Below are 22,159 nucleotides of genomic sequence, written 5' to 3'. Positions count from 1 at the left end.
TAAATTATATGGCACATTGGCACCCAATTGAAAAATTACAGTTAGTCACAGTTAAGTTTTTGTGGATAAAATTATCTAAATACCCTAATCTTTATTTAAATATAATTTGGACAATAAAATGACATTATTGCCGCTACTTTGTTTATGTAAATGCTCATTGGCTCATTTTACTCTCCGGTGGTTGAAGGGAAGCTTTGGCCTTTGTGATTGAGGGTTAAGACTAGGGTTTCGGCGAGAGAGTTGCGATCGTCGTCGGAGAAGAAAAGAGAGGAGCACTGTTGTGGTGGTTTGTCGGAGAAGATGGGTTGCAGTGGGAGAGTGAGTCTCGGTAGGTTTTAGAGTGGGGGAGACCCTAGTCGCAACAGTCCTCCTCACTTCTCTTCCCCCTTGCTTTCTCTTTCTGCTCTTCCTTCTTCCCTTCACCTTCTTTGTCCTTTGCTTGTTCCTTTTTCTCTGGAACAATCTCTACACGCCTCTTTACGTTTAAGTTTAAGGTTAAGATGTGAGAATTTTAATATTCATTGTTCCTTTCACTGTCACCTAATCCTTTGCAATGTTCTTGCTTTCGACACCGGTGGAAATTCATTCAATTCCGACCGTTAGTTCCACCGGTATGAATAGGCTCCGGCGAATTAATCTTCCTGTCGCTGGAGCCTATTTACATTAATTAAAAGAAAACATGATTAGTTCATACGATTTTTTATGTTTAATTTCAAAATAATCCATATTGTTTACTAATTCTGGTACCCGTTTGGGTTTTTGTTCATTAGTTTTTTTTTTCCCCAGAGAGAGTGGGGAGACGTGGAGAGGGTAAGTGAGGTATTTGGGGGTAATTACGTAATTTAATGTCGAAAAGGCATTTGGGTAATTTAACATTCAAGTTTCAAATAAGGTAGGTGGGGTATAATTATACAATTTATCGTCATGAGGGTATTTTGGTGAATTTGGCTTTTGAATTTCAAAATAAGGGTTAGGGTATTTAAGTAATTTTACTTACTATTTAACAACATTAACAAAAATTAATTATGAGTTAATAGTATTATACAATTTACAGCATAATAATGGGTGGTGGTTAAGTGTTATCCCAAAAGTCATGGGTGCTGTAAAGAAAAAAAAAAAAAAGAAGGGCCCTTCTTGTCAACTACCTAATGTGGTGAAAAAGTATAAGAAAAACACAGACCATTTATCCATTAGGGTGGAGAATCTGAATTCATTGGCTATTTGGCTTGCTCTATGACCACCCTAATCTCCATGCGAATAGTAAAGCGTAATGTCAAGCCAACCCATCCTCATGAGAGGGTGATGCACTGAATGGGTTGGACTTATGACCACCCTATCCTCCATGTGAACGCTTAAACCTGGTTTGACAGAGGCCACCTCTGGGTTGGCCCTATGATCGCCTCATCTCGTCGATGTAATTGTACATCAGGTTCTAGTAATACAATCATATTAGTATGCTTTTGGTAACAATTCCATTCGAAAAGACTTGTTCTTATACAAATATATTTTTTAATGTTTTTATGCTAAAAGACCGTTCTTTGCTCGGAAATAAACATTTGATAAATCCGTTTTGAAAATACTTCTAAAACACAATTAGAGTAAGTTCGTGTTTGATAAATTCGTTCTAAGGTTTCAACCGGAACTAATTTTATCACTTTTATTTACGTGGTTTGGTTTTGATGTTCTTTAAAAGGCGTTGTTCAAACCACTTTTTTGATTAGTTTGATCTTAACTAACAGGATAATGAACCGTTTTGATTGGCCATTTTCAAAGAACAGAAAAACACCAAAAACATTTTATAATAACGTTACCAAACCCACCATCTGGGGATAATATTTAATCTGTTAACAGAACATTTGGAACGTGACAAGTACATCGAACCCTGAAAAGATGAGGCAGAGATAAACATTGTTAGTGATTGGGAGTCAAAGCTTACACGAAGATAGAGGCTTTCCACACAACCCTTTGTTCCCAGAGAAACAACTCCTCGGAAAGTCACTCAAAGGACTACCTTCTGGTATTTTTCCCACCAGAAGATTATCTGACAAATCCAATTCTCTAAGCGCCCTCAGCTTCAGAAACCCATTTGGTATTCTGCCTGTGAACCTGTTCCTCTGCAGCTTCAACTTCTCTAATGAACTTACATTTGACAGAGTCTCTGGCAGTCCAAAACCCAACTTATTGCTGCTCAAATCCAAGCTCCTCATTGAGACCAATTTCCCTATAGAACCCGGCAATCTGCCTGTCAAGTAATTGTGTGACAAATTGAGATTCTTTATCTGAAACTGCTGGCCTAGTCCGATGTGCTCAATATTCCCAGAAAAACCATTTTCAGATAAATCAATGTAGCTTAGTGATCCTTCAGAGAACCTGCTTCCAATCTCAAAGACGCTATCAATTCGTCCTGATAACTTGTTTGAGTGTAGATCCAGCACAACCAAGTCTTGTAAGCTAGTGACTGTGTTGGGAATCTTTGAAACTAGCGAATTGCTTGAGAGGTTCAGTGAGTAAAGCCGAGTGAGACTCCCTAGCCATTCCGGTAAAATCCCAGTCAGATGGTTGAAGGAGAAGTCTAGTTCCAGTAATGGGCTTGGAGTTGTTCTCAACAAATCTGGAAGCTCACCATGAATGCCGGCACCAGCCAGAAATATCCGACAAAGTGATGGCATTCCACCAAGCCACTTGGGAATAGAAGAGAGGTTTAATCTATTTAAGGACAAGTCAAGCGTTTGAAGGTTATTGAGGGAAGATATCTCACTGGGCAATGGTCCTTCAATCAGATTGTTAGAAATACTTAGAAACATTAGCTGAGAAAGTCGACCGATGGAGCTTGGGATCTGACCAGATAGCCTATTTCCATTCAGATAGATCTCTGTCGCAGCTAATAGGTTCCCCAAACTGGCAGGGATGGATCCTTCAAGCCTGTTGTTTGCTAGAGACACCCTTTGCAAGGAAACAAAATTCCCAATGTTGAATGGTATGCTTCCAGTAAGATGATTGTCATGGAGCCTCAGAAAGCCTAGAAATTGCATTTCCCCTGATCTTGATGGGAATGGAATTTCCCCCTCCAACAAGTTTGTATCCAAGTACAAAACTGAGATGACAGTTAAGTTAGTTATGGATGGTGGTATTTTCCCTGTAAGAAGATTATCTGAAAGATCTAGCTCTTCCAAGACTTGTAATGCACCTATCTTCTCTGGTATATGCCCAGTTAAGAAGTTACCATGAAAATCCAGATTCACTAACTCTGATATGTTTGTCAGGGACACTGGAATGGGACCTGAAAGCTTATTTGAATATAACAGAAGTCTGTTGAGATTTTGGAGGAAACCAATGCTTGCGGGAATTGATCCAGATAAGTGATTCTCATGCAAGTGAATCTCTTCAAGTTGGGACAACTTACCAATGCTTTCTGGAACAGGGCCAGTCAAATTGTTGGTGTTGAGGTAGAGTTTTCGTAACCTTGGAAGATGAAAACCGATGGATGATGGGATGGTTCCAGCAAGACTGATGAGTCCATTGAGATCAAGGACTTCAAGAGAGCTGAGTAGTGTAATGGAAGTAGATAGCCATCCTTCCATCTGGGTTTGAGCAATGAAATCACTGGTAGATAAGAAACCAGGAAGTCTGATTTCTACAACCCTTCCAGTCTTGTTGTTGCAATACACCCCTTCCCATTTGCAGCAGTTTTGGCTAACCCATGTCTCTAGCCGACCAGAAGTGTCAATTTGGATTGCAGATTTGAAACTAGTCAGACCCATTAGATCTTGTGAGTTGCACTTCTCATCTACTGTCTTCTTGCAATCTCCAGTAAGAATGAAGCTGATTAAGATCACAAGAATCCACCAGGACTTGCTACCCATCTTTGTCCACAGAATGGAAAGAAGTATTCCCTAAGGTGATAATTCTTTTGAAAATTCTTAAAGCATAGATGTAAGGAATAAATTGGGTTGGCAATAAACTGGATCAAGTAAAGGAGATGGTCAAAGATCATGGCTTGGTTTCTCTTTTCCTTTAATCCTTCTGCTTTTAGCAGTTTTGTAGTGCTGAAAGAACAAATTTGTCCTAAATCCTAATGATGATATTTTACAATAATTCTCCTGGTGAAGTGCCAGATATGTCCAAGAATCTGCCCAACAGATTTAAAATCATTAAATTAATTGAATGTAAATTCCTAGATCTTGGGTAGTGCAACAGGAATATAGTAAACGAATAAAGTTTTTCCCCAATTGAAGCCGCAGTTACTGAACAACAGATTCCTTTTCCCTCCTTTTTTTTATTTTTATTTATTTATTTTTTCAATGTCGGTATATCATTCACTTTGCAGAAAAACCTGTAAATTTTAATTCGCAACAGAAAAGAAAAAGTCATTCTCCAGAAGATCCCTTTACTCGATTGGTGCAAGCACTCAAGCAGCATCTGGACAGCAGAGGACACTTCTGGGCCAACGCTTTTTTAAGGATAAAACCATGTAGAAGGAAACATCTTGAGGGAAGCCTCTGTTGTGTAACTTTAAGGTTGTGCCCCATTCCAGGGAGCCAAAGGTAGATGCTTTTTCAGAACTTTCATGAAAGCCTTCACTTTACGTTTCATTTTTCAAGATTACTCAACTTTGGACTCTCACCTTTAAAGTTAATTTGAATGGCAACATCGATATATATTAAATTTATATCTTTCATGAGGGCACAATGGTTTAGATCTCCTGTTTCTTCTTTCTGAAGCAACTCTCCAAACAATGCTTTCATTGGTATAACTCCCCAAACAGTTGGAAATTCATTTAAAAATTTTATTCACCCACAAGGAGAATATTTTACAGATCAATTTTCTGGCCTTACTAGGCCACTCTGGTGATGAAGATCCTACCACTACTAGTTACAACAGTGCTGGATCAAGGTTTCTTATTTTCTTTCTGACAAAACAGAAGAGGACTGGACTCCTATTGATTAAACATAATTGGTAGTGTTCATAAACAGTTCTAAAATCGCCTTACAAACACAGTTGTGTTATGAGCTGAAGAGACCAGCAATCTAGATTGCTTACTAGCTTTGGATCAGTGAAAAAACTACAGTTTATTTAGTGCTGGATCAAGTGTGTCCAGGTTCAAGGGACTTCTCTTAAGAATTCCCCCACTGTATCAGCATGTAACAAGGTGAGAGATAAGGCCAAAGGCTTTTATGAGTTTATTTCATTAGGAAGCACTTCTTATATGACTATATTTTAATAGGTTAAACAAGCTATACACAACTACGGAATTAATCCCAAATCAGCATATGAATAATCACTATGACTAGCAAACATTGCAACTTCTCCTACAAAATCCAGCCATGTCTCCAATGCCCACCATGTATTTTGGGTTCTTCTTGCACTCCCCGATTGCCGCCCATAGGGAACATTTCTCGTTCTCATCAACGCATTCTCCACTTTTGTGCTTTGGCCTTTCAAAGGACCTCACATGAATCCACTTTGTTGCAGACCACTTCTCCCCCTCAATGACAGGACAGCTCCCATGCAAGCTAGTGGGATCAGGTGTTGCATCAGGATGAAGGCTGAAGAATAGCAATGCATCACCCTTTTTTGGTTTCACTGCAAATGGACCAGTGCAAGAGTAGAAGTTTAGTAATATGTCTGTTTAGATGGCTCTCCATCATTCTTAATGACATGATGCTCAGTATAATGAAAAACACATGTATATGCAAACAACATAAGAACAACACTATATAGATGCAAAGAACACAATAAATGATTCAGATATCGTTGCTCATGTTCGTATAAATCTTCTGTGCTAATGTATTCCATCATTAAACCAGAAACTGAGTATCTTTTTATGTTGGACATAACATCAATGCATAAAATGTTTAGCATAGATCTCAAGAAAAACAAGAGTTCTAGCATCTCATCTCAGTTAGCAAGCCTGACATTTTCAGGTATGTCCAGAGTTATTCATGCTTGGCATTGTTAAGAATTACTAAAATCTTCAATATAATATATCCCCAGAATAAATGTCATTAAGTTGCCCACTACTGGATTATTTCAAGCTTCTTTGGCATTTTCTTCTTTCAAATGAATTTGAATCTTGTCTCTGTGTGTGTGTATATATATATTTTTTTCTTTCAAATGAATTTGAAGCTTGTCTCACTCTGTGTGTGTATATATATATAAACACATCTTGAGAACTTGTTTGGACCTCAGGGCTGCTTGCTATACCTGCATAGCCATCTTTTGCACAATCAGACCAGGAACCATCCTTGGGTTGAACCGTTTTAGCCTGCAGATAGAAATTGTGGTGACTTAAATAAAATAAAACAGAGGAAGAATCGTAGGATCAGAATGCCACTGAAACATGCCTACCTCTGAGTCAGGGAATACAGTCTCCCCACCCTTCTCAACATTAGACAAGTACATAAGTAATGTTGCATCTCGGTGGCCTCCAAGTTCTTGATTAGCCCTGTCATGAAGATAATCGTAATGGGTTTCATACTTTTGGCCATGTTCATAGCGCAGAACTTGCATTGCCTCCCCATTTTCTATGGATCAAAACTTCAGAGTAAGATAAGATAATATATAAGATAATACATGATCCAGTGAGGTGGGTGGGAAGAAGGAAAAAAGTGTGGTATGGATCACCTTCAGGAAGGAATGTCCAGGCAGCTATCCTTGCCTCGATTCTCTTTACAATTTCATCCTACAAAAAAGGGTTGAACAAATAAACTTTCAGCTTTCAAAATTTTAAAGCCACATGAATTATCAACAAAAAAGAACATTTAGAAATAGGGATTGAGAGCCTGATGACACCAACGATACAGAAAGCATAAAGGAAACGACATCATTCCAGCAAGTACTTCATCAGATTATAATAGGAACTGGGGGTAGGGAGAAACATAGAAGGTTACTGCTATAGACCATCTTTATCATGGATGTGCAGCACCATTCTGACAAAGATCAAAGAAAAAACATCCTGCTATAATGCAATCATTGACCTCTCCATCAGATGGGGCTTTAGAAGTTCCCCTTGTTTGTGAAGGGGCAGATTGTGGAAGGTTGAGTTAAGCTTGAAGTTGACACTGATAAGATGAGAGACCAGTCTGAGAATTACTAAGTACTCAACGACTATGAAACCATGACCCCTAAGCAAATATGCTGTATTTAACATGCATGCTGCTGCCATAAATTAGGCTAATTAGCTTCTCATGTATTTGTAAGAAAGATGTCTACAGCATGAAGATATTGTGCTGAGAAGTACAGGCCCTCACAGCATCAAGATCAAAGTGCTGGTATATGCACATGCCTCTAGATTTATGAAATGGAGAAGGTAAAATATGTTCTCTTCTGAGGGTGATAAACAAAATAATCTTATTGATGAATTATTAGGACCTAGTACCAAAAGAAACGGCTATGATTTCAGGAATATAAGTTCTCCTGGATACACTAAGAATCCTAGTTTTAATGAGAATCCTATTTCTACTCTACCAGGGAGTTCTATTAGAAGTAAAGTTTTGTTTTCAGTTCCTTTTCCTCTTTTTATATGTTTTCTGTGTCCTAGTTCAGGCTAGACTAGGAGTTGATAAGTCCAGACCTGTTATGAATTGTTTTACTTTTATATGTAAAATCCTAGTTGGTGAAGGACTCAGAGGTTCTTGAGGCAGTTCAGTAGTCACTTTAAGTGTTCTATTGGTAGATTAAGTAGTCAATCAACTAGGAGGTTTGGGCTACTGCTAGTCATACTATGAACTATATTTGTTTTAAGTGGGGTTTTGCTGCTCAATACTCTGTGAGACTCAGATTTATGATGGCTGTGGATGCAGTCGCTGCCTAGAGGTATGCTAGGTGCGTCAACATGATAAATGCTTGGAGTGATTCTCAAGTCCTATCTTATAGCTACACTGTTTGATTCCTGCAACAGCTCAGTTCATAACTGCAGTTCATGTTTACGCCATAAATCTTAAAACCTTCAGTTTCTTGGTTATTACTATTGTACAATCAAATTAGATCTTATGCTGAATCTAATTATGGTTTAAAAATCAATTCTGATTCCATATTGCACAACTGGATTCTCTCCTGGATCTATCTCATACCTATAAGTTTTGGATCTGATCTCAGATTCTTAAAGTGACCAGAATTGCTGGGTCTTCTTATGTTTATTTCCTGAGTTTCAGTTTCAAATTCTTGATTCACTTTTAAATTATGTCTCATATCATCAGACAGTTCCCATCCTTAATTCTATTAACATTGTCACTTAAATTGAGTAATCATATTTTCTGATCAGGAATCATCAAATTATTGATACAAATTCAGATTCTAGATAAGCAGGAGTACTTAATACTTAAGATCAGACATTGGGATCAACTTCAATTTTTGGCATTCTACCTCTATACATGAAAAGAGTAACCCATTGAAACCCAATTCAAACCCGAGGTCTACATTTCTGTTAATCATGGATTCTTGTATAATGGTGCTTATTATTTATTCATGGTGGACACAAATTCAACGTGGTCCTTGAGATTTGGTGTACAGAGTACAGTGTCAAGTTCTTTCTATAAGAACAGAAAATGTAGAACCCATCAACCGGGATAACAGCAACCAGTTAAAAAAACCTTCAATCAAACCCATTTGTGCAAAATATCTCTGGGTTACGGATGTGGATCTTTCCCTAACACTACAACACCCCACCCACATAAGGAAAGTGTGTGTGTGTGTGCTGGGTTTTTGGGGGGAGGTGGGTGTAACCAGCCCCTGCAACGATGTCATTCCAAGTTAAATCAAAGAAGACATGATTTCAATACCAGAAATCAGAGAACATAGCAAAACCATAGGCTCGAAGCTAAGATGGTGAAACCACTGACCTGTGCCTTACTGAGGAACATACCAGAGCTAGTCCGAACTTCACTCTTGATACTCTTTCCTGAATTATCTACGACCATGGATTCCTTCAGCTTATCTCTCGCCTAATCCCAAAAAACAGAACAACAAATTCACGAATGAAATGATATTTCCGGATCAAAATTCAAGGTAGACATGGAAGGGTAAAAGAAGATGAAATTGTCACACACCAGATCAATGAGGTGATCACACTCCTGTTCTGACATAAATCCCTCATATAGAAAAGCCCTGCAGAGCCCCAAACATCACCAATCAAACGAGCTCAGTAACAAAGAACAATCCGAATTAAACGAAGACGAAGATAGTGTTTAAGAAATAGGAAAACAAGACCTGGGCTTCCAAGAGAGTTGGGTAACCCGTGTGGGATCAAACCCAGAAGAAGAAGGAGCAGCTGTTTTCAATTGAAGAACGGATCCACCTCTGAAGATAACCAAAAACATAAAAACCAATGTGATTTTTCCAAACCCACAAAGGAAAAAAGAGGAAAGGAAGGAAGGAACAGCTACCTTTTCTTTTCATTCAACCATCGAAGGGATGCGTGAGAGAAGTTGGGGACTGAAAAGAGAAAGACAAGCAGCAGCAGAAGAAGAAAAAGCCCAAATGCCATTACAATTTTCTCGCCTCTCTTAAGTCCTATAGAAATCAGATTACACAATTATGAATCCACTTCAGAAAGATGAACTAAATTCTGCATTTTCTATCCAAATATCTGAAGAGTGAAAGACCTCCTAGCCTGCTTTCTTTGGCACTGATGTCCAGATACCTGTACCGTACATTGACGCATGTGCAAGTACATTGGCATCCTCCTCTGCAGTCCAACGACTCTTGTCGCAACACGGCAGTCTACCCATCTTTTCTGATGACCTAAACCTTGTAAAGAAACCTAAAGTTTGATTGGAGAGGGAAGCAAATGAGGTGATGAAGCAATTCCAGAACTCTTTACAAGTATTCATGAGGGTAGAAGGATGATGCGTTTAAAAGTCTGCAAGTTCTTTAGGCATGAAAAGCATGGGAGTACACTCCAAATTAATTATATTTGCATAACTAATGACATGCTCTCAAGAAAAGTTTGAGATGAAACATCAAATGTTTGTGCTTCTCCTTCCAACGGTCACACCTCATATGCTTTGCTCCATAGAGAACTGAGTCAGGTTCAAGATGGGTGAATTATTTGGCTAAAGGTTGATCTAATTAGGCTCATTACTTTATAGGGGCGGTTAATTATATTAATTGGTGTGCAAATGTTGTATGTTATTGAAGAGAGGGCTTATAATTGGTGAGTAATCTGAGCACTGAAAGCAGCCATTAATTTTGATTAGACCATGAAAACAAATAAGGTTGTAAATTCTGTTGCAGCTGTTAACACCCAGTTTGCATGAACAGTAGAGCATGCTGTTTACATTGGCCAAACTGTTAGTGCTGTAAAAAAGAAAAATATCTATAAAGTGCAACTTTTTAACAAAAATAAAGAAGTAACTAAAGGCTTTGGGATAGTCCCACCCCTTTGCTGCCCCAGCGGGCCAGCTACCCTCTATTCTTTTTAGGTCATGATGATAAGAAGCGCATACAATGTTACACTGTAGAATAATTGACAGTTAATGTAAGCTTCAGTACTTAGTTCAGGCTTCAAGAAGTATTTCAATGGTTTGGGCAGAAAAAGAAAGAAAAATTAGAATGGTATTTATACCAGTATTAGTATTTCTAAAAGAGAATGTTGAATATTACTACCATCTTAATGTGTAGAGGATGAGCCATCCATCATTACTGGTTCTTTTTAAGGATAAAAGTGTTTGTCTATTTAGGATCTTGACACATTATTACAAATCGGACAACAGGTAGAAGGATAAAACTGCCTTGCAAGCTATAACCAGCATGAACCTGAATTCTGTCTCCACTAATTTGTTAGCTAATGCAACTATGAGCTTGGCCAAGTGGGATAATTAAAGCTTAACCATTTAGAATGCTTTGGTTGGTTATAAATCAAGGTGAGATGCTCAGAGGATTGTCCTAATTATCACGCCTCTTAAAATGGCTGCAACAATTCTAGGGCAGAGTGGAAGGGCATTATACATTTAAGGTGATCTCCCTGGCATTAGTACATGCTGATGGATACATTCTTTTTTTTCCGGTAGATCTGATGGATACATTCAGAACTCAGTACCTGAGTCCTTTGCATGCTCCAACTTTCCCAATTTCCATCCACTTCATGAATGGATTTTCTGTTTATAAAGGTCATATGCTAAAAACTTGTTCTGTTTTGGGTGTTACAATACAACCATTCCACCCATATGTAGACGCTCATCCTGAACATGCTACAAAGGTTCACTTTTTACAACCTAAATGATTGCAGAACTCAGTTGAATTCTTATGATCAACTTCAACAGAGTGTTGAATTCTGTTGCAGTTATTAACACCCCATTTGCATGAAGATACCATCCTGCAGCATTCATTTCTCTGTGAGTTCTCATAGTGAAAATGTTCCTTTCTTGGGACCATTCATCAGATTGAAATATCCAGGTCCCATTTGATCCATGTTCCCTTACCTTTAAACGCTAGTCAGGACTCAGGCGGGCCATTAAACCTAACATTTGATAGAGAGAGAGAGACTATGACCACCCTTTCTCGAACAGCAAACCATGACGCCTGGCTAATGCATCCTCATGAGTCATGAGAGGGTGGTGCAGCAGATGGGTTTGCCCTATGACCACCCTATCCTCCATCTATGGGGTTGTATGTCAACGTTTCTGTTATTCTGTTATCTTTCCCTGTTCATAGGCAAGTAAGAAACAGTTTTTCTTGGTTCTACACATTTTTGTTGATTCTGGGTGCTGAAATCATGTATGGTTACACACGTACACATGAAAGAAAAAAATGTTTCTGCAACAAAAATTGAACAAATGAAACGGGGAAAATTTTGAGAAAGATGTTTACCAAAAAGAAACAAGGAGAAAGATGAGACCAAAGGCTTTTATTTCATTCTGGGAAGCACCTCTTACATAATTATATTTTAATAGGTTAAACAACCTATACACGACTATGACTAGCAAACATTGCAACTTCTCCTACAGAATCCAGTGGCGTCTCCAGTGCCCACCATGTATCGTGGGTTCTTCACACACTCACCGGCTGCCGCCCATCGGGAACAATTCTCGTTCTCATCAACACATTCTCCACTTTCTGAGCGTGTTGGCCTATCAAAGGACCTCACATGAATCCACTTTGTTGCGGACCACTTCTCCCCCTCAATGACAGGACAGCTCCCGTGCAAGCTGGTGGTATCAGGTGTTGCATCAGGATGAAGGCTGAAGAATAGCAACGCATCACCCTTTTTCGGTTTCACTGCAAATGGACCAATGCAGAAGTAGGCAGGTTTAGTATTATGAATCTGAAGTTAGATGCCTCTCCATCATTCTTAATGACATGACGCTTAGTATAATGAAAAACAGATGTATATGCAAATGACATAGGAATAACACTCAGTATACTGAAACACAGATGTATACGCAACAAACACATTGAATGTTTCAGAAATCCTTGCTCCTGTATGTATTAATCTTCTGGGCTAATGCATACCATCATTTAACCAGCAAGAGAGTATATCTGATGTTGGACAATAACACCAATGCATAAAATGACAAGCATAAATCTCAAGAACAGCAAGAGTTCTAACATCCTGTCTCAGTTACCACGCCTGACATTTCAGGCATGTCCTGAGTTATTCATGCTTGCCAATGTTAAGCATTACTAAATTCTTTGATATAACAAATCCCAGAATAAATGTCACTAAATTGCACAGCTGGACTATTTCAAGCTTCTTCAGCATTTTCTTTCTTTTAAATGAATTTCAAGCTTGTATGTATGCCATTATATATCTAATATATAAAATTCCCAACTGCAGGCAAACTGAAAGAGATTCTGATTTTCAGAAAAGAACTCCTCAAGATTAGACGTTATATTAACACATCTGTAAGAACTTGCTTGGACCTCAGGTCTGCTAACTATACCTGCATAGCCTTGTTTTGCACAGTCAGACCAGGAATCATCCTTGGGTTGAACTGCTTTTGCCTGCAGAAAGAAATTATGGTGCCTTAAATAAAAAGAAACAGAGGAAGAATGGTGGGATCAGAATGCCACTGAAACATGCCTACCTCTGAGTTGGGGAATACAGTCTCCCCACCCTTCCCAACATTAGATAAGTACATAAGTACTGTTGCATCTCGGTGGCCTCCAAGTTCTTGATTGGCCTTGTCATTAAAATAATCAAAATGTGCTTCATACTTTTGGCCATGTTCATAGTGCAAAATTTGCATAGACTCCCCATTTTCTGTGGAACAAAACTTCAGGGGTAAGATAAGATAATATATAAGACAATACATAACACCAGTGAGGTGAGGTGGGAAGAAGGGGGAAAATGTGGTATGGATCACCTTCAGGAAGGAATGTCCAGGCAGCTATCCTTGCCTCGATTCTCTTCACAGTTTCATCCTACAAAAAAGGGTTGAACAAATAAACTTTCAGCTTTCAAAATTTTAAAGCCATGTGAATTATCAACAGAATAGAACAATTTAGAATAAGGATTGATAGCCTGATTATACCAACCATACAGAGAGCATATAGGAAATGACTCATTCTAGCAAGTACTTCATCAGATTAAAATAGGAAATGGGGGGGAGAGAGAACATAGAAGGTACAGCTTAAGACTCTCTATCATGGATGTGCAGCACCATTCTGACTAGATCAAAGAAAACCATTCCTACCACAATCCAATCATTGACCTCTCCATCAAATGGGGCTTTAGAAGTTCCCCCTGTTTAAGAAGGCGCAGATTTTGGGAGGTAGAGTAAAGCTTGAAGTTGACACTGATAAGATGAGAGACCAATCTGAGAATTACAAAGTACTTGACAACTATGACAACATGGACCCTAAACAAATATGCTGTTTTAACATGAATGCTGCTGCCATAAATTAGCTTCTCATGTATTTCTACGAAAGATGCCTACAGCATGAAGATATTGGGTTGAGAAGTACAGGCCCTCACAGCCAACAAATACAAGGCTATCAAAGATCTAAGTGCTGGTATATGCACATGCCTCTAGATTTATCACATGGAGAAGGTAAAATATGTTCTTCTCTTCTGGGGGTGATAAACAAAAAAATCTTATTGATGAATTATTAGGACCTAGTACCAAAAGAAAAGGTTATGATTTCAGAAATATAGGATTTCCTGGTTACACTAGGAATCCTAGTGTCAATGAGAATCCTATTCCTAATCTAGCAGGTAGTTCTGTTTTCAGTTTCTTTTCCTCCTTTTTTATGTTTTTTGGTGTCCTAGTTCAGGCTAGACTAGGAGTTGATAAGTCCACAGCTGTTATGACTTGTTTTACATAAAATCCCAGTTGGTGAAGGACTCAGTCTCAGAACACAGCTGGAGGTTCTTGAGTCAGTTCAGTAGTCACTTTAAGTGTTATATTGGTAGATTAAGTAGTCAATTAACTAGTAGGTTAGGGTTACTGCTAGTCATGCTATGAGTCATCAGTTTTAAGTGTGGTTTTGCTGTTCAGTTCTCTGTGACACTCAGATTAATGGCTCTGGAATGCAGTGGCAGCCTAGAGGTATGCTAGGTGTGTCAATATGATACTGACAAACACTTTGGGTGTGATTCTGAATTCCTATCTTATAGCCAAACTGTTTAATTCCTGCAACAGCTCAGTTCTTAACTTCAGTTCATGTTTATGCCACAAGTCTAGAAACCTTCAGTTTCTTAGTTATTACTATTGTACAATCAGATTAGCTCTTACACTGAATCTAATTATGGTTTCAAAATCAATTTTGATTCCATATTGCACAACCGGATTCTCTGCTGAATCTATCTAATACTTTGAGTTTTGGATCTGCTCTCAGATTCTTAAGGTGACCAAAATTGCTGGGTCTTTTTAAGTTTATTTCCTGATATCCAGTTTCAAACCTTGATTCAGTTTTACATTATGTCTCATATCATCAGACAGCTCTCATCCTTAATTCTATTAACTGTTGTCACTTAAATTGAGTAATCTTATTTGCTGATCAGAAATCATCAAATCATTGATACTAATTTAGATTTTAGCAAAGCAGGACTGTTCTGATACTTTAGATCAGACCTTGGGATCAACTTCAATTTTTGATACGCTACCTCTATACCTGAAAAGAGTAACCCATTTAAACCCAATTCAAACCTGACGTCGACATTTCTGTTAATCATGGTTTATTGTATAATGGTCCTTATTATTTTATTCACGGTAGTCACAAATTCACTGTGGTCCTTAAGATTTGGTGTATAGGGTACAGTGTCATGTTCTTTCTACAAGAATAGAAAATGTAGAATACAGCTCTTCAAAACCTCATGGCAATATATGTTGCTATTACAATTTATTAAAAACGAGTATCCTCACTAATGTTGCTATTACAATTTATTAAAAGAAGCATCCTCGCTCTTATCATTGTGATCTTATATCAGGTTCATGATAGCAAGTATTGGTATATCATTATTTGTAAAAGTTGTCAACAGCAACAATCAATGGAAGCTCATCAGTGTTCGGACAAAGACCTCTGGAATCAGTGGAAAAAGGCCATAGTTAAAAGAACAATTTCATGTTGATTTTGGCATCTATGAGAGATAACATCCCGAGTCCTACTGGCTATTCACCTTTTTTTGTTTCAGATGGGTAGAGGGAACCACAAAAAAAAAAAAGATATTTACAATAATTTCATTCTTCAACCTACAATAGTCCATAAAATCCAGTGATGACTCCCCTCAGTTTCTATCATCTGTGGGATAAGAAGCCCTATTAGGTGATTATTCAATACTGGGGTAGTCTAACATTGTGAACCGAGTCTAGGTCCTAGTCAGTGGAGACAAAACATGTGGAAGCTTATGATATCAACTTCAATTACTGCTCTACTAGCATGAGCGAGTAAACCCCACCAACCTTTTCTATGGCGGGATAACTTTCACCAATTTATACACCTGTAGCAAGGTACATTGATTGAATAATTGAAATTTAATTTTTCAGATGATTCATCTGAACCCATCAAAAGGGGATAACAGCAACCAGTGAAAAACCTTCAACCAAACCCATCTGTGCAGAATATTTCTCGGTGTCATTGCAATTTACATAAAAAGAAGACATAATTTCAATACCAGAAATCTGAGAACATAGCAAAACCGAAGGCTTGAAGCTAAGATGGTGAAACCACTGACCTGTGCCTTACCGAGGAACATACCGGAGCTAGTCCGAACTTCACTCTTGATACTCTTTCCTGAATCATTATCTGCGACCATAGATTCCTCCATCTTATCTCTCGCCTAATCCCCAAAAAATCGAAAAACAAATTCGCGTCAAAGGTGCCACGAATGAAATGATATTTCCAGACCAATATTCAATGTAGACATGGAAGAGTAAAAGGAGAAGAAATCGTCGCATACCAGATCAATGAGGTGATCACACTCCTCTTCTGACAGAAATCCCTCATACAGAAAAGCCCTGCAGAGCCCCAAACATCACCAATCAAACGAGCTCAGTAACAAAGAACATCCGAATTAAAAGAAGACGAATAGAGGGTTTAAGAAATAGGAAAACAAGACCTGGGGTTCCAAGAGAGTTGGGTGACCCGTGTGGGATCAAACCCAGAAGAAGAAACACCTGTTTTCAATTGAAGAACGGATCCACCTCTGAAGATAACCAAAAACATAAAAACCAATGTGATTTCTCCAAACCCATAAAAGAAAATTGAGGAAAGAAACGAAAGAAGAGGTACCTTTTCTTTTCATTCAACCATCGAAGGGATGCGTGAGAGAAGTTGGGGAATGAAAAGAGAAAGACAAGCAGAAACAGAAAAAGAAGAAAAGGCCGAAATGCCATTAGAATTTGTACGCCAGAAGAGAAAGAAAGCACCGTTGAGACTGGTGGATATGGAGGTGGCTGTGAAGAGAAGAAACTGGCGATCGGTCCACGGAAGAGATTGTTTTGCGTCTACGATTTTCCAATTTCAAACTCATTGACTGTTCACAACTGAGGGCGCCCATTGGATTTGGAATCCGTGAGTGCAACTACCTTCTCGAACTTTCATTACCAACCCCTTAAACGGATCAAATCAATAAAATTTCATGAATTTTTATTTATTTATTTATTTATTTGAAAGGGTGACTCAGTCAGCAAGAAATCAAAGTTGGAATTCTCGGAGCCAGGATTATTTTACATTAATTATATAAAATCTCTCCTGAAAATAAGAATATGATTATATTTCTATTTCCTTAAATACCCTTATCCATTCAATTCGTTAAATCATTAAGTCAATAATAAGTAATATCTAAAATTGTAATTTTTCACTAATAATATTATTAATAAATAATATTAACTTCAAATCTAATAGTTATCATGAATTGATTATATTACCTAAAGTGTGCTCAATTAATAATAATTATTATAATTACCTAAAAACCCTTATTATTATCATTAATGAAATGTAATAACTATTATTAATTTATTATTATATTATTATTTAAAACTACGTAATTGGTTTGTGGCAAATCTTTGAATCAATTTATCATCGTATTTATCAAATATAAAACCACCTTTTGCATATTATAATTAGTGAATTTGTTGTTATATAAAGAGAATCTGATTCATTTATAAAAAAATTTGTAGCATATCTTTCATTTGGCCAGATTTAATTAAAAATATTAATTTAAAAACCTATTTTTAATGAACACGTTTAACTAAAAATTCTATATTGAGTAATAACATAAGGGAAAATAAATAAGCGAATTCAATTCAATATATTAAACCAAGAATCTCATAACATTTTTCATAAAAGAAAAAATATTCATCCCTCAATATGGAAATTCTTAGACACTTAAATTACTTTAAAGAAAAATGAAAACCATGTGCATATGCACATGAAACTTTACTATTATATTAAAAACAAATTTCTAAGACACCCCAATAAATATGTACCTTGAAAGGCGTGCCTCAAATAATTATGTAATTTTTTTTTTCTTTTTTAGTAGAAGAGATGTTTATTCAAGCGGAAAAACCAAGGTGGGGGATTTACAAAAAGCCATCATTCAGGCCACGGAGAAGAACTAGGCCACGCAGTCCAGCATTCAATCAATTGGGCCCTCCAAGGTGATCAGGTACATAGTCAAATTGCATAGAAATATGCCTACAGGAGAATGAAATAAAATACATTCTCAAGCATTGTAAATTTGCACAAAATATTCTTTGCTGTAAAAAAAAAAAAATTATATTTACAACTGAACCCCCGCATTTTCAATTGATACGGTTTGATAATATTTTGTCTATGTGACAAAATCTGGACTGCTGACCGCTAGCACAAATAAAAATTCCAACACTTTGGATGGGGCAGTGCCGCAGTAGCCTCCACGCTAAGTAAGGGTCTATTTGGTTATATGAATATAGTGATTTGAAATCTCTGGATTCACAAATGGCAGATTTATACCCATTTGGTTGTGTGAATCTCTGGATTCATGAAATCTAGAGATTCACATTTTTACACTAAAAACGTAAATCTGTAAATTTATGGGTATAAGGTGAAATCTAGAGATTTCATCTTTACTATAAAAGTGTTAAACATTTGAACAATGACTTCATAAATATTTTTTAAAGATGAATCTATACATTTCATTTCAAAGATTCAGGCTAACCAAACAGTTAAATTTTATGAACCATGACTCCATAGATTTGAAATCTAATCTCTAGATTTTTGAAATCTTCAGGCTCTAGATTTAGGAGTCCCTTACGGTTAAACTCCTCTAGGGTCGATTTGCCATTTTATTTTTTCCGGGCAATGTCGTGGCAAAAAGAGATGTTGCTCCTCCAATTCCGAGTTAAAAAGCCCAACCCACCCATAGCATCCTTGATGGGCCTTACATATCGGGCCTGCTTGAATTCTAGATGGGCCTTACATGCAGTTGAAAAAACACCTGGCCTGGGCTCCAATTCCTTCCCCAAAAGACTTGCATTGTTTCTTGCTACCAAACATGCTACAACAAATAAAAAAAACATAGCCCATAAAAGTTACAATCCTCCCCTCCTTTGTTGGTAGATGAGTTCAAGTTCAATTCAAACTCTGAAGCCATCTAGGTGCTATCCTTTATTTCTTTTGCTTCAAGGAACTTAGAGTTAAGAAAGTAAATTGCTTTCATGAACAAAGGTTCAAAGAGAATTATATTCTTTCCATAATCTATAAAAGCCATTTTGGCTAGTAGGGTTGTCTTTGGGAGAGAAGAGTCCTCAGATGACAAAGACCAAGACCTCATGAATAAGGAGTTGGGATCATTTACCCACGACTATGCTTCCCTCTAAGTTCTTCATCATACATTTAAAAAGAAAACCCTATCTTGTTAGAAATCAGAGGTGAGCCACTTTCGTAAATGTGTAATGAATGGATATGAGGAAGCACAATTCTCTATCCCTATAGATAGCAGATCCGAGCTTCTCTTTAGAGAATGGGAAATGGGAAACTAATGAGGCATCTAATAGTTGCTTTGTTATGAATATACTTTTGTGCCTGTAAATATTCATGCATGAAACAACACTCATTGAATGCTTATTCAAATTCTTCAGATTCCTACATTAAAGAGAAAAGCACATCCAATAAAAACAAAACCATGCCACCTATGCAAATACAATTTTTTCCCCTCCAAATCCAAATCCATATTTGATCAATAATATGAAGCTAAGTAAGTGCTTCCAATCAAGTTGTTGGCAACAATATCTTTGGTTTGTAGTTTACATTGATAAGATAAAACGACTTGATAACTAGCACATCAGTTGCTGTGGTGTAGTGGTTATCACGTCAGTCTTACACACTGAAAGTCTCCAGTTCGATCCTGGGCAGCAACAAAATGTTTATTTTCCATCTAAGTTTTTCTATTTTGGATTAAGTTGATTTCGATCATTAAGTTGACTTCTCTCCCTCTGTGGTTTAGGAAAAAACAGTATTTAGTTGATTTCTCCACTTCTTGCCACATGATTTTTGCAAATCATACTCGCAGAAGCACTTTTGAGGTTGGTTGAAGTCGTGAATTAACATTGAAAATGGACTTCAAATCTATTAAGCTTTAAATATTTTGACATAGTCAACTAATAAATATTTGAAGAGTACAAGTTTTGTCTATTCCACATGGTTATTAAATAAGAATATCACATAAACACAACCTTAATTTGTTTGTATCAAGGTGTGATTCATTCGAGTTGGAAACAACTAAAATTTAATATGAATGTCAAAGGAAATAGGATGCTGATGGGGTAAGGAAGTATAGTCTACTGGATTGGACTGGATTGGTAAATATGATGAGAGTTCCTCTTATTGCAACTATGGCTAAAGGATTAGCATCAGGAATGAGAATTGTTCAAGATCAATAGTTACAGCCTGGTTTAATCTTAACAAACTGGGATTGGATCAAGGAAGCCATACCTAATCCAAAAATTAGATGGCCATAAAAAGTAATCGAAGACTTGTTGCTTTTCGCCTCCAAAATAAAGGTAATCCCTATTACTACTGCTGAGGATCATGAGCTCTTAAAGTTGGCTAACTTGCTTGCATTTACAGCACTAAGAGAGGCAACTCAATGGAACTGGACGAATATTCCTTTAAGTGTACCAAACTAGTTGAATTTGGTTGTTTTTTGTATAAAAAAATAAAAATAAATAATATGAATGTAATTGGGTTAATTGAAAATTTTAATATTGTGATATTTTTGTATTTCAAAAACATAATAAGACAAATTAAAGGAAACATTGATCTTGAGAGTTCTATAAGATTTGATAAATGCTAAAAGGTTACGACAAACAATCAAACATTATCAGGACATATCACAATCAACACTACTAGGATATATATTTTTTTAGTTCGTTTTTGGTAAGAAGTGAGCTTATTTATTAAAGTGTGTGTTTTTTGTTTTTTGGTAGAAGAGAGTAGGGTTAGTAAAGTTTCAGAATCATCGACTCTGATTTGAGAAAAACCCAATTCTCAAAGAGGGGCAATCACCTTCTGAACTCCACCCGGTCTCTCTAAACGAGTCTCATGCTTAAACTAATTTCTTCTTAAACTTATTAAAATATGTTTTGGTAACAGAATCTGTGTTATAAGTAGGAAATTCATGGATTGGAAGACTTGAGTGTGTGATTCAGGACTTAAAACGTTTAACGATCTCGAAACTCGTGCGAACCCACATCCCCATTCTTGGGAGAGGCTTTGACGTTATGTGTGGGTTTTCTCTATGTTCTTACGGAAGATTTCTATTTTATTTAAGTTGAATCAGACAACAAAGACTTTATACTAACTGCTTTTGAAAAAGAAAAATCCAACATTTGACGCTATCCATATTATTGAAGATATTTTCTAGTTAGGAAATTTATTTATTTCTTGTTTTTTTCAATACATTTCTAGGGAATGCAACTCAATTGTGAATACCATGGTCAAGAAAGCCATGTTTATTGAGTGTGAGACACCTAGGCCACGTTTCGATACATGGATCTCTAATCTTTGTTCGTCAGATTCATTAAATTATTTACACTCTTTTCTTTTGAATAAATTTACTTTTCGCCCAAAAAAAACGAAAAAGAAAAATACAAATTGAAAGGCCCAAAAAATACAAGTCAGAAATTTAAAATTTTTAAAATTAATAAAACAAAAAGGTAAAGAACATTATATAATATACCATACAAAAATTAAATCTACGACGTCTTCACTAAGAAGTGTTGATCTTACCAACCGAACAACCCTGAGATGGTATAAATAAATATTTATTAGGGGTATATCCGTGTCCAAAGAGCGGATATGCGGATGATACGGATCCGTTCCGGATCCGATCGCACGTGATTTGTCGTGGATCAATTCATTAAAACTTGAATTAACTTGGACCAGTCGCCCAAACTCTTTGAACCGCTAAAACTGTTTCTTTTCCCACAATCCAATCATCTGACTAGCGACTAAAATAAACTGAATAAAAAAATAGAAAAATTTAATACTACGCTTCTCTAATTCAAGATTAACTAGGGAATGAAGCTAATCATAATTAAGCATTTTCTAATTCAAGATTTACTTTGGAATTAAGCTAATCTTTATTTAATTAAGCTTTACAAACCACATGCCACAGACGTCATGCTCATTTCTGGAAAGGATTAATGGATTATGGCGTGTCATAGGATCTGTAAATTAAAAAAAAGTAAAATTAATAAATTAATAATAATAATATACCTTTCAAAGTCACAACCTT

General features: G+C 36.9%; 3 protein-coding genes and 1 non-coding gene across 5 annotated transcripts; 1 reads left to right on the top strand and 3 right to left on the bottom strand.

Moving 5' to 3' along the window:
* Positions 1–1,830: 1,830 nt before the first annotated feature.
* Positions 1,831–4,233, bottom strand: LOC149006847 (uncharacterized). Its single transcript, XM_089167582.1, has one exon. The coding sequence runs from the start codon at positions 3,861–3,863 to the stop codon at positions 1,926–1,928; it is 1,938 nt and encodes a 645-aa protein (XP_089023708.1). The 5' UTR covers positions 3,864–4,233; the 3' UTR covers positions 1,831–1,925.
* A 265-nt stretch (positions 4,234–4,498) lies between these two features.
* LOC149006846 (putative prolyl 4-hydroxylase 7) lies at positions 4,499–10,071 on the bottom strand. 2 transcript variants are annotated; one of them, XM_089166728.1, is made up of 9 exons: positions 9,603–10,071; positions 9,384–9,510; positions 9,208–9,297; positions 9,048–9,105; positions 8,841–8,942; positions 6,625–6,682; positions 6,349–6,524; positions 6,205–6,265; positions 4,499–5,583 (listed from the first exon to the last, which is right to left on the bottom strand). In XM_089166728.1, exons 2-9 carry the CDS (start codon positions 9,482–9,484, stop codon positions 5,288–5,290), a joined length of 942 nt encoding a protein of 313 aa, XP_089022854.1. In that variant the 5' UTR covers positions 9,485–9,510; positions 9,603–10,071; the 3' UTR covers positions 4,499–5,287. The 2 variants fall into 2 exon arrangements, with proteins under 2 accessions (XP_089022854.1, XP_089022853.1); XM_089166727.1 differs by having other exon boundaries at positions 9,641–10,071.
* Positions 10,072–11,816: 1,745 nt separating this feature from the next.
* LOC149006845 (putative prolyl 4-hydroxylase 7) lies at positions 11,817–16,980 on the bottom strand. Its single transcript, XM_089166293.1, has 8 exons — positions 16,672–16,980; positions 16,499–16,585; positions 16,340–16,397; positions 16,115–16,219; positions 13,305–13,362; positions 13,026–13,201; positions 12,882–12,942; positions 11,817–12,216 (listed from the first exon to the last, which is right to left on the bottom strand). The coding sequence occupies exons 1-8, from the start codon at positions 16,773–16,775 to the stop codon at positions 11,918–11,920; spliced, it is 948 nt and encodes a 315-aa protein (XP_089022419.1). The 5' UTR covers positions 16,776–16,980; the 3' UTR covers positions 11,817–11,917.
* Positions 16,981–19,708: 2,728 nt separating this feature from the next.
* On the top strand, positions 19,709–19,781 carry TRNAV-UAC (transfer RNA valine (anticodon UAC)). The gene has a single exon. It is a non-coding gene; the product is annotated as a tRNA-Val (tRNA).
* The last annotated feature ends 2,378 nt before the right edge of the window (positions 19,782–22,159 follow it).

The sequence above is a fragment of the Hakea prostrata genome, chromosome 8, assembly GCF_041222555.1.
Source record: "Hakea prostrata isolate BN-2017 chromosome 8, UWA_Hpros_2, whole genome shotgun sequence".
NCBI classification, from domain to species: Eukaryota; Viridiplantae; Streptophyta; class Magnoliopsida; order Proteales; family Proteaceae; genus Hakea; species Hakea prostrata.
Note: the sequence above shows the minus strand (reverse complement) of the source record. Positions and strands in the feature narration are given on the sequence as shown.